Genomic DNA, 14,962 nt, shown 5'->3' with positions numbered 1-14,962 from the left:
GAAGTTATTTTTGTTGCCCCGATTTTAGATGGTGGGATGGAACATCAGGAATCATATACATATTTTTTAAAAGAGCAAGATTGAGGATGGGGTGGGATTACTTCCGACAGTGTCCTTTAAAGAGATTCTTTTAAACCACCATCACATTTCAAGAAAAAAGCAACAATAACCCTTACTAAGCTACAGACATCAGTGCTGGAGGCTCAAGAGGAAGGCACCCAATGTGTTGATCAGTTTGTCAGTTACTTCAGTTTATGCAGCAACAGTTATGCCTGAAAACAGATGCCTTTCAAACCATTTCCCATGATCTAGCTCTGCCAGTAAATTCTAGTGGCCATTTCCACATTTACAGAGGGTTTTTTTTAAAACCATTTATCAAACTTAGTGATAAAAAGATTCTGGATAGATGTGTTTTCATTATTGATAACAAGAGTGTACATGAAAGCACAAGTGAGTCTGCAAAGCCTGTCTGGCATGCATTAGCGAGCCCACTTATCCACTGACACTTGAAAAACGCTTGCACCCCAATCTGGGTCTATGTTGGTTATCTGATATGTATGTATCGCTTCACCCTTGCAACCGACACCTGTAATCCCTCATAACCCAATCCTGACCCCAGATGTATAGTACCTTCCCTCTTAACTTGTGTATATTTAATTTTAAACATTCACTTGAATAAAATTTTTATATCTAAACAAGAACAAATGACTGGTTTAGCTTGAGAGGTCCGTTTACCCTCAAGGAAAGGGATCTCAAATGTAGCACCAGTGAAATCTCTGCTGACAGGAGTCTCTAGTAAAATTGTTCAAAAATATGCTAGTCTGTTGGGATATTGGAAATGAATAAGTGATTGCAGTCTTGGGGTTAGGCTGTTCATAATTAAAATGTCAAAGCTGGTTTCCCAAAGCTATTAAAAATGCTATTGCTTACTACCACAAACTAAAGTGCGTCGTACCTCAGAATGTACTGTCTCATACTCAGGGCCGGCTCCAGGCACCAGGCAACCAAGCACATGCTTGGGGCGGCACCTGGTAAGGGGCGGCCAATCTTGGGGTGGCGGGGGGGGGGGCGGCACGGGGCGCAGCGCTCGGGGGGGGTTCCGGCGGCGCGGCATTCCGCGGGGGGGGGGCGCGCTCCGGCGGCGCGGCGCTAGGCGGGGGGGGCGGCACGGGGCGCAGCGCTCGGGGGGGTTTCTGGCGGCGCTCGGCGGGGGGGGGGGCGCTCCGGCGGCGCTGCGCTCGGCGGGGGGGAGCTCGGGGGGCGGCGCTTTTTTTGCTGCTTGGGGCAGCAAAAAAGTTAGAGCCGGCCCTGCTCATACTAACAAACAGCATCATGTATGCTTGTGTAGTAGATCTGCTTTACAGCTATATAAGGACCAAAAGTCTGAAGATGGCTGCAAGTCTCCACTTCACTAATGAATACTGTTTTGAGTTATGATTACACACACACACACACACACAAAAACCATCAGATGGCATTTACTTCACAGAGCAAGTTAAACTAGACTCAGCCTTTGCACTAAGACTGTCACAGCAATTTTCATCCTTTTAAGCTTCAGTAAATGTAGGGCAAACTTACAAGTAATTCATGTTTAATTTGCAGGAAAACAATATTTTCAGTATGTTGATGTCTTTTTAACAGCCACTATTTGTACAGGTAGCCAATGAAAATTTTTCAAGTAAAATCAGATGTACTGTTTTGCTACTTGGAAAACCAAGGCACTGGTCAAAGCTTTATGAAATGTTTTCTGCATTACATTTTGAAATATTAAAATGATCTACAAAAGAGTCCCTATAAATCACTAATTGGATTCTCTATATTAAAATGTTCAGTCAAAGATTTTTATAAAAGGCTTAAAAGCTATCACAGATGATTTTACAAGAAGTTGCAAATCTAACAAGGCACCATATGCAATTTAAGTTACAAGCAAAAGTTCTGATACCAACAAGCCCCACTGGAATTGTTTTTTTACACTGGAACCCTTAATCATACATATATTATTTACATCCAGTGCTCTATTTAGACATAGTTTACAATGTTAATACATAACAGGTGAAATCAGCCTATCCTCTCTAAAATCCAATCTCAAAGCAAAGATGATTTTTCTCTTAATTATCTGACAACACTTCAGTGCCACTATGATAGACACATTAGAAAATATATATAAAAACAGATCGAAAACTGTATTTTTGCAACCTGCACCAGTGCAGTATGTCCACATTATAGATATGCACATCATATCCACATCAGCAACCCTGGGACCTGTAGGCAAGATCTGTGTATTATCCCACAATAGCCTCAGTAAAGCAGACACAGCGATAAACTAAAACATATTTGCACCTGTTCACATTTTTTATTTATTCCAACGGGTGCTTCAAGATTTCTATCCTGCAAGGGAAGAAACACATGTGCACTGAAAGGCATGGGATATGCTCTCCTGCACTCTCACACTTGCAGGTGCACAAGGAACAAGTCACACACCTCTGTTCAAACTGTGGAAATCATCTGGACCCGAAGGTCTGGTGATCACTGCCAATGCAAAGGCACCAGTGCTTCGAGAAGATAAGATGCTCAATTTCACCCATTTATTCAACAATTATTTTCTCTCCATTCTGGTTTTATGGTTGAACTAAAGGTTGCTCTTCCCTTTCCTCTTAAGGCAGGTGGGACATGGGGAGAAAGGGGGAGATGCACTTCTTCTTGGGGATGAGTAAGACGGTAGATGAGTGCAAGCTTTGTTACTCACTGTAGTTAGTGATCTATTTCTACTCTCTTTTTCAGGTCTCAGATGCTACTGAGGTAGTGAGTGGAAAGCTGTGGCAACCCTAATAAAATATGCACACTTTGGGAAACTCGTGCAGGTCTAACTAACCAACCAACCTTTGGGTTTTGACCTTTTCGCCCCCTCCAGCTGATATGCCATGAGACTAAAGTTATCGTTTTCATTCCATCCATGTCCTTCTCTGCTGCTCTGGGGGTTCAGGAGCTAGTGGAGATAGCTGAGCAGAAGAGAGACCAGCCAAATACCACCTCAGTTGCTCTTAGGCCTGTGTGCAGTCATCTTGACATGGGACAGAACCAGTACTCTAAGCCTCCAAATCTGTAACTGAAGGGTGAGCAAGAGCATTGAGAGATTGCAATGGATGGGGCAAGTGTACTGCTGAAGCAGTTCAACCAGCAATTACATCAACAAGTTGGCACAGTAGTGGCAGATGTAACAATTTACACTTGGACTGAGCAAGTGCAACTTCAACAGTAGTGATAATGTCTGTGTGCTGCCAGTAGCAATTGTGTGTGGTAAACTGTGGGGACAGAGCTACTCAGTGCATAGACTAAGCCTTTCTAGACAAGGGCACTGAGTATGCATGCTGTGGGAAAGATCTGGAAGCTGGGAGAAAACCTTAAGAGCTCCAAAATGAACACTGATATGGGGCAGGGCACCACTGTTCTGGCCACATTCCCATGGCAAGTCCCTTGAAGGGTCACAGTGAGAAGTGGGAAGAGAGAATCTGTGCGGAGACCAGTGGGTCCTGCTTTGGAGTTGTGATCCATAAGAACCCACGTCGGAGTCCAACAACAAGGATTCCCCTTCCTCTGACCATGGCAGGGCCGATCCAGTCAGTGCCAGGGATTGGTGCTGAGAGCATGGTATTCAATGGAGCAATGCCACCACAAAGGCACCAAGGGCAATGTCTTGGATGGTGGGAGTGATCAGGTTTCCCTTTGATAGTACCGAGGAGCTTCCTCCTCCTGTGGTACAGGAGGCTGAATTGCAGGCACAAGTGGCAGCAGTCCTGAGGGACCAGATTCCTGTAAGGAAGGATACACCTGCACCAAGAGGGAGAGCAGGTTTCTTTCTGCCATAAATGCATCTGGGGCAATTGGCACCAAGTTGGTCTCTTGCTGTGGTGCCAAAAAAGTTGACAGTGCTGCCTCCAGCACCGGGCTTGAGCCAGTGCCCCTTGCATAACCAGAGCCAACTGGGCTTTGGCACCAATTTGGAGGAGTGCTTAGGTTTCAGGTGCACTCTACTCAACTCCCTCAACCCTCTTATCAGACTTAGAGGGTGGAGACCTTCCCCGGCCAGTGCCTCTCTGGAAGCTTTGTATTTCTTCCTCTCTTCAGGCAAGGGAGGACAGTACTGGGATTCCACTAAAGTTGGAGATCACTTCTCCCTGAAGCCACAGTACTTGGCATAGAGTCAGACCAGGATGGCTCCAAGAGTGGCTGGAGCATCACCTCCACCAGCTGGAATTTCAGCCTATCCTCTCTACCCTTCTTTGGCCAAGGCTTGAATTCCCTGCAAATCTGGTACTGGTCCTTCATATGTGCTTCCCCCAAGCACTTCAGGCAGTTATTGTGCAGGTCGCTCACTGGCATAGGCCTGAAGCAAGAAGGCTTGAAACCCAGTGACCAGGGTATACCTTGAATAGAAAACTCCAAACGAGGAAATCAAATAAAAATAAAATAATTTAAATTATTTTTCTACAGCTAAAACTTACTATCTGAATGCTAAAGACCAGACTAACTACACACAGTTCACAAAGGTTGAGAGAAATAAGTGTTCTGGTATAGATGAGAGTTCCAACAAAAATCACAGGCAGAAAGAAGGATCAGAGTGAGGCTGAGGATGGCTCTGCCCTTGATAACTGCATGCAGTGGCATGCAGCAGCAGAAGGTCCCCAACCTGCACAACAGGTATACCAAGGGAGAAAGTTTCCGATGATTGTGCACAGGGTGCACTGACACCAAGAGTGGAATGTGCGTGTGCAATCACTTGAAGAACAGATATTGAAGTCCAAACCACAATCAAAGTAAACATCAAGCCAAGTCAATAAGAGGTTTTCTGCACGGACATCTTGAAATACATTATTTCCCAGGTTTTTGAGTTGGACTGTTGAATTAATTAGAGAAAAATCCAGCTGTATATCCAATGGTTTTAAGCCTGGCTCAAATATTGACCCAATGCTCTATTTGAGCCATTGCAGTCACCATCATTATTCAGCTTAAGACAGTTTTCCCCTTTGCATTAGGTTGAGCTCAATACTTTAGTAAGCTTCACGCATTTTCAGTTTACCAAAAATATCTGACTCCACAAGGATAAAGTCATTCTACCATGAAGGTCCAAATTCAAGTAAAAACTAAACAGTTTTCAGAGACAATTTATGTATCAATTTTAGACCAAAACCATAGAAAGAAAATAAAACTGTTGTCTCGATACATGTATACAATAACTTGTTGCACACACATCTACAGAGTTCAGAAAGATAGACTGTCTGTTTTGTTTGGAACATCCAAGAAAGCACTTGCTGCTTCTAAAGTCTCCACAAAGGATTAGAAAGCTAATGACAAGTTTTAAAAAGCGACTTTGCCAAAGTAAGGGGTTTCCTGTACCAGAGGCATCAGGGCTCACTTGATTGCACCAAGGGCAATGTCTTCGGTGGTCAGAGTGATCAGTAAACCATGATTAAAGATTTACTCTATTCAGGCTATATATTTACTAACAACAGGATTAACATCTAGGTCATCAGAAAGTACCTTTTGGGGGTAAAGGCTCCTGCATGACACAGCCAAGCAATATACAACATTTTACTGTAACTACAGATGGGGTAAGTGCCAGTACTTCTGTACTGAACCAGATGAATGCTTCCTAAATTTCTTTTAGTGCTAGCTTAAAAGTAGGGGTTCCTCAGCCTCAGTCTAGGTATCTATCCTGTTCTAAGGTGAGAAGAGTCATGGTATTGGGAAAGATTCCTACTGTAGGTTCAAGTTTCAAGATGATTTAAGGTCAAGTTGCTACTCCTGTAAAATTATTTAACTTGAGAAAGGATGTCAAGGCAGCACTCCTGGTCATCAGGATATCCTCCCACCCTCCCAAGGAAAGAGACATTAAACCCTGCAGATAAATCAATAAGTCAGAGCAACATGCAGATAAATCAGAAGAAAGCCATTTTCAGGCAGGACAAAATTCCCCTTCCCTGCAGCCAACTTACATTAGACATGTATGCAGTGCTGTTGTAGCCATGTCAGTCCCAGGATATTAGAGAGATATTAGAGAGACTGTTCCATCCTGTATTTAGCTGTGACACTCTGAGTATGTTTCCTAGATCGGATGAAGAGCTCTGTGTAAGCTCGAAAGCTTGTCTCTCTCACCAACAGAAGTTAGTCCAACAAAAGATATTACCTCACCACCTTGTCCCTCTTACATGAGAGATGTCATCTAAGATTACAAGACTTTATCTAATTTAAGAAGCCATCATGCATTTAAAATATGCTCTCCAACAGTTTTCACATTAAGAACAAGTAAGCGGTGTTGTTATAATGCTTTTTAAATATAATAGAGGGTCTTCATTTTGTTTTCTTACAGCTAAGAGTTCTACACCATGTGCATATGTAAACAAAAAACTAAAGTTAAAGCCAACTCTACAGTTTTTGGGCACACTAGTTGTTTTTGAACACTTAACTATCCAATGTTGAAAAGTCAAGATTTATTCTGGTTATGTTAATTAGGAGGATAAGAAGTGTTTAAAAACAAGTATAAAATATTACAAAACTGCATATTTTGTCAGTAAAAAAAAAAAAAAAAAAAAAAAAAAAATCACATGTACATCTTCCTAAAATTAACTAGATGCCTCTAAAAAAAGGCTTCAGAGTTGAACCAGTGAGTCCTGACTTTTACCTTATTATTTCTAAACTAAATAGGAGTTAAATATTACATGATGGTTAAATTATTTTTCAGTGGTTTCTTTCTCTTTAAAAAGGAGCAGGTCATTTTTAATTTTTAGCAATTAGTATGGCTATTCGTACATTTTAATTTAGCTGCCTGGGCTCGAAATTATATGCCAGGCTTTGAGCTGGACTTTGTCTTAATGTGCCATATGAAAACTAGAACAAAGATACAGCCCTCACATGATAGTAATAGAGGATTCAGGGTGAAGGGATTCAAGGAATGAAGGTCCTACAACCCCTTTCCGAACCATACATTGCTATGGAAAGAGTCCACACTTACAAGTCTGAGAAATCACCAAAGTACACAAGAGCGGTGACCTTAAAACACTGCTTAATATGCAAAAGCTTGATTTGAAAAAAAGAACAAAGTAATGCCGGTTGTTTCACAGTTCTTTTAAACTAAGACACCCCCAAGGGACGAAATGCCCAAGTCATGAAAACAGAAATTAAAAGTAAGTACTTTTTCACAAGAACAAAAATAACCCATGGTTTCTTTGCATGTGTAGAAACCTGCAGGCCTCTCAGAGTCCCCTTTAGTCATCTATATAAACATGTTGAACATTTTGGCCGCACTCCAAGGTTTTGCATGTCCTAAAAAATGGTTACATAATATTTACAGTATACTTCAAAAAGGTCTCTCAAAACTGCCTTTAGCATTACATTTTGAATCCTGCCCCAAAGCATATTTGTTTTATCTCACTTTTTGAAACAGTGGAACCACCACCACATGCCTCTTGAGGTTATGAGCAAAGCTCCGATTTTGACTTCCACAAAACACAGTTAACAGATTGAGGCCAGGTCTACACTATCAAACTTACATCAATATAACAACATCACTGGGGTGTGAAAAATCCGCACCCCCGAGTGACGTAGTTCTACTGATCTAACCCCCAGTGTTAGGTCGTCGAGGTGGATTAACCAAGCCAACAGGAGACGCTTTCCTGTCCACACAGTAGTGTCTTTAGTGAAGTGCTCCAGTGGCACAGCTGCACTGGTGAAGCTGTGCTGCTGTCTGTGTAGACAAGCCCTGAGAAGTCTACACTGTCAAAACAAGCTATAATTCACTTAATTCGAAAGTCAAAAAGTGATGGCGGATCTCGTCAGATTTATAAAGGAAAAGGATTTGTGACCCAGACACCTTCTTGCTCTTTTCCCCTCACCATCTTTTTCACTTTCTAATACATATTTGTCAGGTTACCAAAAACTGGATGAGACCTTCCTACAAAGCTCATAAATTATTGTTTGTGGATTTTTTCAAACAATTAATTCTCATACATTAAAATATATACAGTACATTCAACTGCTACTTTCATATTCTGAAATCAATTTCTCCACATTCAGCAAAACAATGCAACTGCTATAGATGTTTTTCTCAAATTAAGTTACCTCTAAAAGTTTACAGGTTTTTAAGTTATTACAATTTTTGTTTACTACTAAAAATGAAGGACTTCCAAACCTCTAATATGCAAGCTAATCCAACAGCAAACCATGTTTAATCACCAACAACTTTTTAAGTCATCTGGTTAAAAAAGTTAGTTGCACAAGATATGGAACGGTTTATGATCATGACGCCATCATAGCCACCTCCCCACTAGACTGTTTGTAAGCCCTCTGGTCACCTTTCCTAAAGAAAGGATGCACACCTACAAAAATAAATAACAATCAACTTCCAAAGTAATCTTCTGAAATCATGGATCATGAGTTATGTCGCCAGATGTCCAAAATTCCTTCATCTATGTGGATTCTGGGGTACATCCTTTAATACAACAGTGATGGGATTATCTAGTTATGAAAGAAATCAGGAAGGTCTGAATTCTAATCATGACTTCTTCTATGGTTTAGAGCTATTCCCTTTCGATAGTGTTACAATGGTTCACATTTACATGTCACTCTCCATTTTACCTGACTGCACTTAACACCATTTAAATTGAAATCCATTAACATTTCCAAACAAAGAACAAATACACCTTATAAGCATGTGGGTTAACTCACTGGCCTGTGCACCTAAAAACATTCTCCAGCAACAAAAATTTCACTTCTCTTCTTGGCTTCAATTTTACTTGCTCAAAACAAACAATATATTCAGTATATCAAACATGTTTTTCCCCTTGATCCAGGATCTCCTCACGGATCTACTCCCAACAGGATTACACTCTGCATGTTGTCCGCCTGGGGGTGAAGATGAGCTTCTCTGCTCCATTCTCTTTCCTAGCCTGCTCCCTGTAGGATTACACTCGTTAGGCCATCCACCTGTGAATCATAAACTGGGTTCTTTGATCCTGGGACTCCTGCAGGAGCCTTCCTACTCCCTGCGATTCACCACCTCAATTTAGTTACTTGCTGGTTTTTATGAAGACTAGGTGATTTTCAAGCTAGTACCTGGTCCCTACCCTCATAGCATCAGCTGAGAGACAACTGAGGAGTCATAGGTGGGGCAAGGCCAGCAACACTGCAATACACCACAAACCTCTGTGGCATAAAAGGAAAAATCCAGCTAAGCGTCCAAAACTTCAGAACTGACAGTGGAAAGCCTGGACAAAGATGTGTCTCACAAGACATTCTCAAATGTGGCCACTGTTGGAGTTATATGCATTTCGAATACAAGTGAATTCTGAAGGAGCAGGACAGCTACTGAGGAAGTCCAAATTTCAGCTCACAACCTTCAGTCTTGAGAAACATTACTGAGTAGTGTTTGTAACAGAGCACTATCTTTTTAAGTCTAGCCCATACATAGAGACCAGCTACTTGTATTTCATCCAGAAGTGTATTTTCAGTCAGTCTAGAGTAGAGCACGGGCATAATATGCTCTAACAGTTCTGCCCAACTCAGACGTTTACTTTCTCTGCCTTCGTTCTTATGCCACTGTATTATAACATCAGATACTGAATTAGAAGGATGAGAAGATTCATTTTTGTAAACATTTTACCAGCTCCATTGAACTTCAGTTGTGATAGCAGCCTCTGAAGTTCAGAATGAATTCCATGATCAGTCTAATTTCCTCCCCCCATTCTTTTGCATCTGAAATGTTGGCTGAGACATTTTATAAACCAGAAACTCCAGATTTAGCTTGGCTTGATTAGAACTCACTGAAATCTACAAAATATATCTAATTTTCTTCATACCTTAATGTTTTTTTTTTTTTTTTTTTTAAAGACTACTTTAGTGCTATTTTGTCACTATCGCTCAAAACAATATACTACTCTGCTAAGGGTACTGTGGCAAAGCAAATTCATTTAAGTAGTTTTTGCCGGTATCAAATATATTCCACTAATCTTGCACATATATGGATTACAACTTTTCAATCAGGTTTTTGGTTTTATTCTTTTTAACATCACCATTGGTAAAGTCTGAAAAGCAGGTAAGATACGCAAGCTAAATCTCTGGTGTAAAGCAACTTGTAAATTTCACAGGTCACTTTAATGTCAAGAAATGTACAAGATCAGTTAGGAAATTGCCAAATTAAGGATTCCAGAGCATGGAAAATGGGAATGAAAGAATGTGGCCATGTGATATTTTCTATTCCCTTTATCTTTGATAAATGCAAGCTTTAATATATTATTGTTTGTTAGCAACATATACCATATAACACAGAACGTATACTACAGTTCACTTAACTCTGCAGGAGCAGCATTAACTTTTAGAATTGACTGACTTTTGAATGCTTAATATTTAAGCCTTGATAATGCAAAAAAATTGTATGAAAACAGTACACTGAAGACACCATAATAATTTCTCAATCTTAATATTTCAAATCACAAGTGTATCATTTTAATATTCATTTATACTCATTACATATGTAAAACATTTTAACACAAATATGTTTCCCAACCCAAATCCAACATCAAAACAGAAACTCAGATATACCTGATGGAACATGATGACTGTCTAAGAGATAAATATGTATACCAAAGTATTGCCAATATTTCAACATGCATGTTTAATTTAATTTAAATTTAGCCTTCTAAACTTCAGTGATCAATATTACATACTGTTATACTGTCCTTGAAGGTAAGAACTACAGACCTGATTTTCAGAATGTTGAAACCCTAGATGCTTACATGTTTGTTTGTATTCTCACTTGTACACCCATTTTGCACAAGCAGTTATACATGCAATTGGTGTCACCCCATGAGGAATGTAAATATCACACTGCAACTGTGTGACAGAACAGAAAATACACTCAAAGAAAGCTATTTTCCAAAATTAAGTGTTTGACACGTTCTGACCAATTTATTAAAAAAAAAAAAAAAAAAAAAAAGCCTGTCCATCCCCAGCTAAAACTATCCAGCACTTAAAACTCTTCACAAAGGTTATGGAAGATTTCTGCAGTCCTTACAGAATGAACTTTATACAGGATCCCATCACTTACAGTGTAACATTTTAACTAAAAGATTAGAAGTACTGTAGAGGGCAATACAAGAATTGACAGAGTAGGAAGCCTGTGGTTACACAGTTAATATTTTCTGAAGTGACCAGCAATATTAGGTGCCCAACTTGAGATACCCTGAAATAGCCTTATTTTGAAAAAGCAAATGCTCACCAGTTTCTGAAAATCAGGGCCCTCTGAGACATTTCAAGATGGGCACACAAAAACAGAGCCACCCAAAAGCACTAGTAATTTCTGAAAATATAGGCCCATCTCAATGAGCCCCTGGAAGACACCTGAGCTCAACAGCTGGCTGCTTAATGTAAGTGCACCTTGGCCTTAAGAAAGGCCATTCACATTACATCTAGCATGTGAACCATGCAACGAAACCTCACTTTGTGCAAAGAACTGAAGTAGGGATATCGCTGAACTAGCCAAAGACACTCCCCAACTGACATGCTCTTGTCTTGAAACTACAAAGACAACTATCCAAAGTTAGATACTATATTTTGCAACACACAAGCTTAAAAAAAAAGCCATCCATCATCATACAATCTCCATCCAGAGAGTATATGAATGTGTGCATGAAGTAAAAAGTGTCCAAGTGGTTCTCCCCAGATCTCTAACCCTAAGCCCACACATATAACATTAGGTGGATCTATGAAAACAGTGTCACCTTCACATAGAAAATGGGAATAGGACAGCAGGTGATGTTTGTTCATCTACCCCACCCACCATATGTTCACCAATCACAAGACGGTGTGGGCTGTGTTAGACATAGTACCAAATATATATACAGCACAGAAGGCAATTTATACAAGACATCCAGATGCACACATACACAGAGTTAGAAGATGTCTAAGCAAACCACAACTAACCTCACATGGATATTCCCCCAGATTGTGTGTTTCTGCCTCTCAGAGAGGGAAACAGGGTCAGCTGGAGAGCACCGCAGAAATGGCACTCTTATATCTGTACCATCAGACCTCAGAAAATATACTCTCTACGGAAATATACTCAGTGTCAGAAGGAAAGGTCTGTGAAGTACGTAGACTGTTGTATTAATACAACAGGACATAAAAGCAATGAGAGCAAGAGGTCGATGCAAAATGTCTCACCAAGTGGATTCGAACACGTGCACTTTTAGTAGAAGATATGTGAAGAGTTAGAACTCTGAAAAACATGCTCATCTCCTTGGTGCGAGTGTACATACATGCAATAGCAGGCTGTTTTCACAGTATTTCCCCACCACCATGTGCCATACGCATGACAGAGGATGTCTGAGAAAAATGCCTCACCCCTCCCATGTGTATGTGCATTCACACTGACATTAGGAAGGGCTTCTACAAATAAACATGTATATACTAAAGCTCCCCCCACCCCTCCATCTCCAAAGTGTTTTGCAGACATTCATTAATTAAACCAAGGGTGAAACCCACAACACGAGTGCATGCAGTGACAACAGGAGTCGTCTGCAAGGCAATTCCTCCCTCCTGCATATAGGCGTGCCTGCAACATTAGTGTTCATACAGACACCTCCCTGGGCATTTACAGAACTGCACACATTTTGTTGTAATTGAAGATTTTCTTTACGGTACTCTGAAATTAGATACTACCCCCCCCCCCCCCCGCGAGTGTCTGCAATCAAATTAGGAGGTTTTCATCCACTATGGTCGTTAACCTCACATGTACAATATGCCTCCTAGCAGTCCTATCCTGCACATATATCTGGGAGCAGAAAAGGTGATGACTCCTGCTCATTGGTGTATAACATGTTGGTTGTGCAATATACCCCTCCACTTTTCCTTGTATAATTCTCTCAGATATTTCTAACAAGCCTATTGCCCTGGCATGCAAGAGAAAACAGATCAAGAGGAGATGCCTTTGAAATAACTCTTCCTTCCCCCAAATGTGAGCCTGCCTCAGGGAATGACAGCAAGAGAAGATGCCAGAGTAGGTAACATGCCTCCCCTCCCTCCCCCATGTGAGTGCGCATCTGTGCAACGGCAGCAGGGAGCGATGCCTGTGAAAGATGCTTCTGATGTGTGACAGCAGAAGGTGGTTATAGACCAGTCGTTCCTTCCTCTCCCCCCCCCCCCCCCAATATGGGTGTCTGTGCAATGACAGCAGGAGGGCGTGCAACAGGCCCCACCCCACCCCCACATATGCGTGTCTGTGCAGGGCCAGCGGGAGATGGGGACTGAGCATGCTCTGCTCGCCCTCCCACCCCATGTGCGTCCCGTCAGGGCAAGAAGAGGCGGCGCCAGGGGAGCAGATTCCCCCAAAGAGCCGGCCGGCCCCGGCCCCATACGGGTCGCTTCGCCTCACATGTGCTGTGTTTCCCTCCGCCCCCTTCCCCCCGACTGCCTCCTCTCGATCCCCTAGGCCTCTCCCTGCCCCACCAACACCCTCCCCCGCCCCAGTTGCTCCGTATCGCCCCCTGCCCTGCTCCCCTCACGGCCATGCCGGGGCGCTTACCCCACGACTCCCGGGCTGTAGTTCCTCCCCTTCCAAGGGGTGAGCGGCTGGGCCTGGTCACTGGCGGCCGGCCCGTCCCCCGGGGCGGGGGCCCCGCTCTGCTCGGGGGGCCCCAGGAGGATGGTGTAGTTGAACCCGAAGGTGCTGGCCTTGTTGTCACGTTTTCTCTTGTTGCCGGCGGCCGAGGCAGAGGCGGCGGGCGGCGCCCCCCGTGCAGGCCGGGCCCAGGCGGTGGGCCCCGGGGGCGGCGGGGCCTGGTGGAGGCTGTGGTTGTGTTGGTTGTTGGCGTTCTCGAGCGGCAGGAAGTCGGGCTGGGGGTCGATCCGGGGGACGCGGTACATGCCGGGCGGGGAGGCCGGGCCCACCCCGGCGGGAGCGCTCTGCTGCCGCTGCTGCGGGAAGTACAGGTTGCGGACCCCCTGCGTAGTCTCCCAGATCTGCATCCACAGGCGGTTCGCGGGGCCGAGCTGCTCTGGCTGGAACCAGGCGATCCGGGGATCCATCAAACGGGGACCAACCCCGGCTGCCTCCACTCCCGCTCCGCGCCGGCCGCCGTCGCCAAGACCCTGTCACCGGGTCCCAGCGCTAATGGCGGCTCCTATGGAAAGGCAGCTCTGCGCCTGCCTACTGCCTGCTTGCGCTCCACACAGCCCCCGCCCCTCACGGCGAGCGAGCCAGGCGAGGCGGGGCCCGCCCGGGCCCCAAGCCTACGGGCCGCGCGTAATAAAGGGGCGGCCGCTGCTCGGGGCGGGGAGCTCCTGAGCCGCGTTATTCGTGGCACCTCTAGCACATTAACACCCCTGGCTTCTAGCAACCCGGGCTGTGTCCCCAGCCAGGCGCCGGTGAGACCTCCCAGCCCTTGCTCCCAAACTCTGCCCATCTTCGTGCGCCTAGCCCCGTTCCCTCCACCCCATTTATCTCCCATTCCCTCATCTCCCCCACCCCATTCGCACAGGGCAATCGCTACCCCCCACTCTGCCCCATTCTCCCCCTCGCGTCTCCCCCCGGGCCCCCCGCTCTCCTAGCCTCTCCCTCAGTGTTGTATTTTTGAGCCACTCCATATTCAGTCATCATCAATTAATTAAACTATCCTCTGACCTGACGCGAGACAGCGAAATTGTTAGGGCGTTCAGGTGCCAAATCAGATTTCGTGACCAGAAAGCACTCCAGGAAATGTTTCATTGCAGTGAAAACAGTTATAGTGTCTAATCTTGCAACGGGATTCGCCCAAATGGTTCTTTGCACAATGGGGCAACTTGAGCAGATGAGGCCACGTGGGCCGATCCAGTCTCAGAATCAAGATCGTTATTTGGATTTAAATATCACCCCGCCCTGTATGCAATAGTGTCTGAAAATTAGAAAGTGAATCCGACTATAAACACAGTGGAA

The 14,962-nt window shown here is 43.7% G+C and overlaps 1 protein-coding gene across 1 annotated transcript in view; it reads right to left on the bottom strand.

Moving 5' to 3' along the window:
- The window catches only part of TENT4B (terminal nucleotidyltransferase 4B), a 50,206-nt gene extending 36,130 nt beyond the window's left edge, over positions 1-14,076 (bottom strand). Inside the window, exon 1 of the mRNA XM_065416332.1 lies at positions 13,574-14,076. Coding sequence (XP_065272404.1) covers positions 13,574-14,076 — 503 coding nt within the window. The remainder of the gene's footprint in view (positions 1-13,573) is intronic.
- Positions 14,077-14,962: the final 886 nt, after the last annotated feature.

This window comes from Emys orbicularis, chromosome 14 (assembly GCF_028017835.1).
Source record: "Emys orbicularis isolate rEmyOrb1 chromosome 14, rEmyOrb1.hap1, whole genome shotgun sequence".
NCBI classification, from domain to species: domain Eukaryota; kingdom Metazoa; phylum Chordata; order Testudines; family Emydidae; genus Emys; species Emys orbicularis.
The sequence above is the reverse complement of the archived record's forward strand: the minus strand, read 5'-3'. Positions and strand labels throughout refer to the sequence as shown.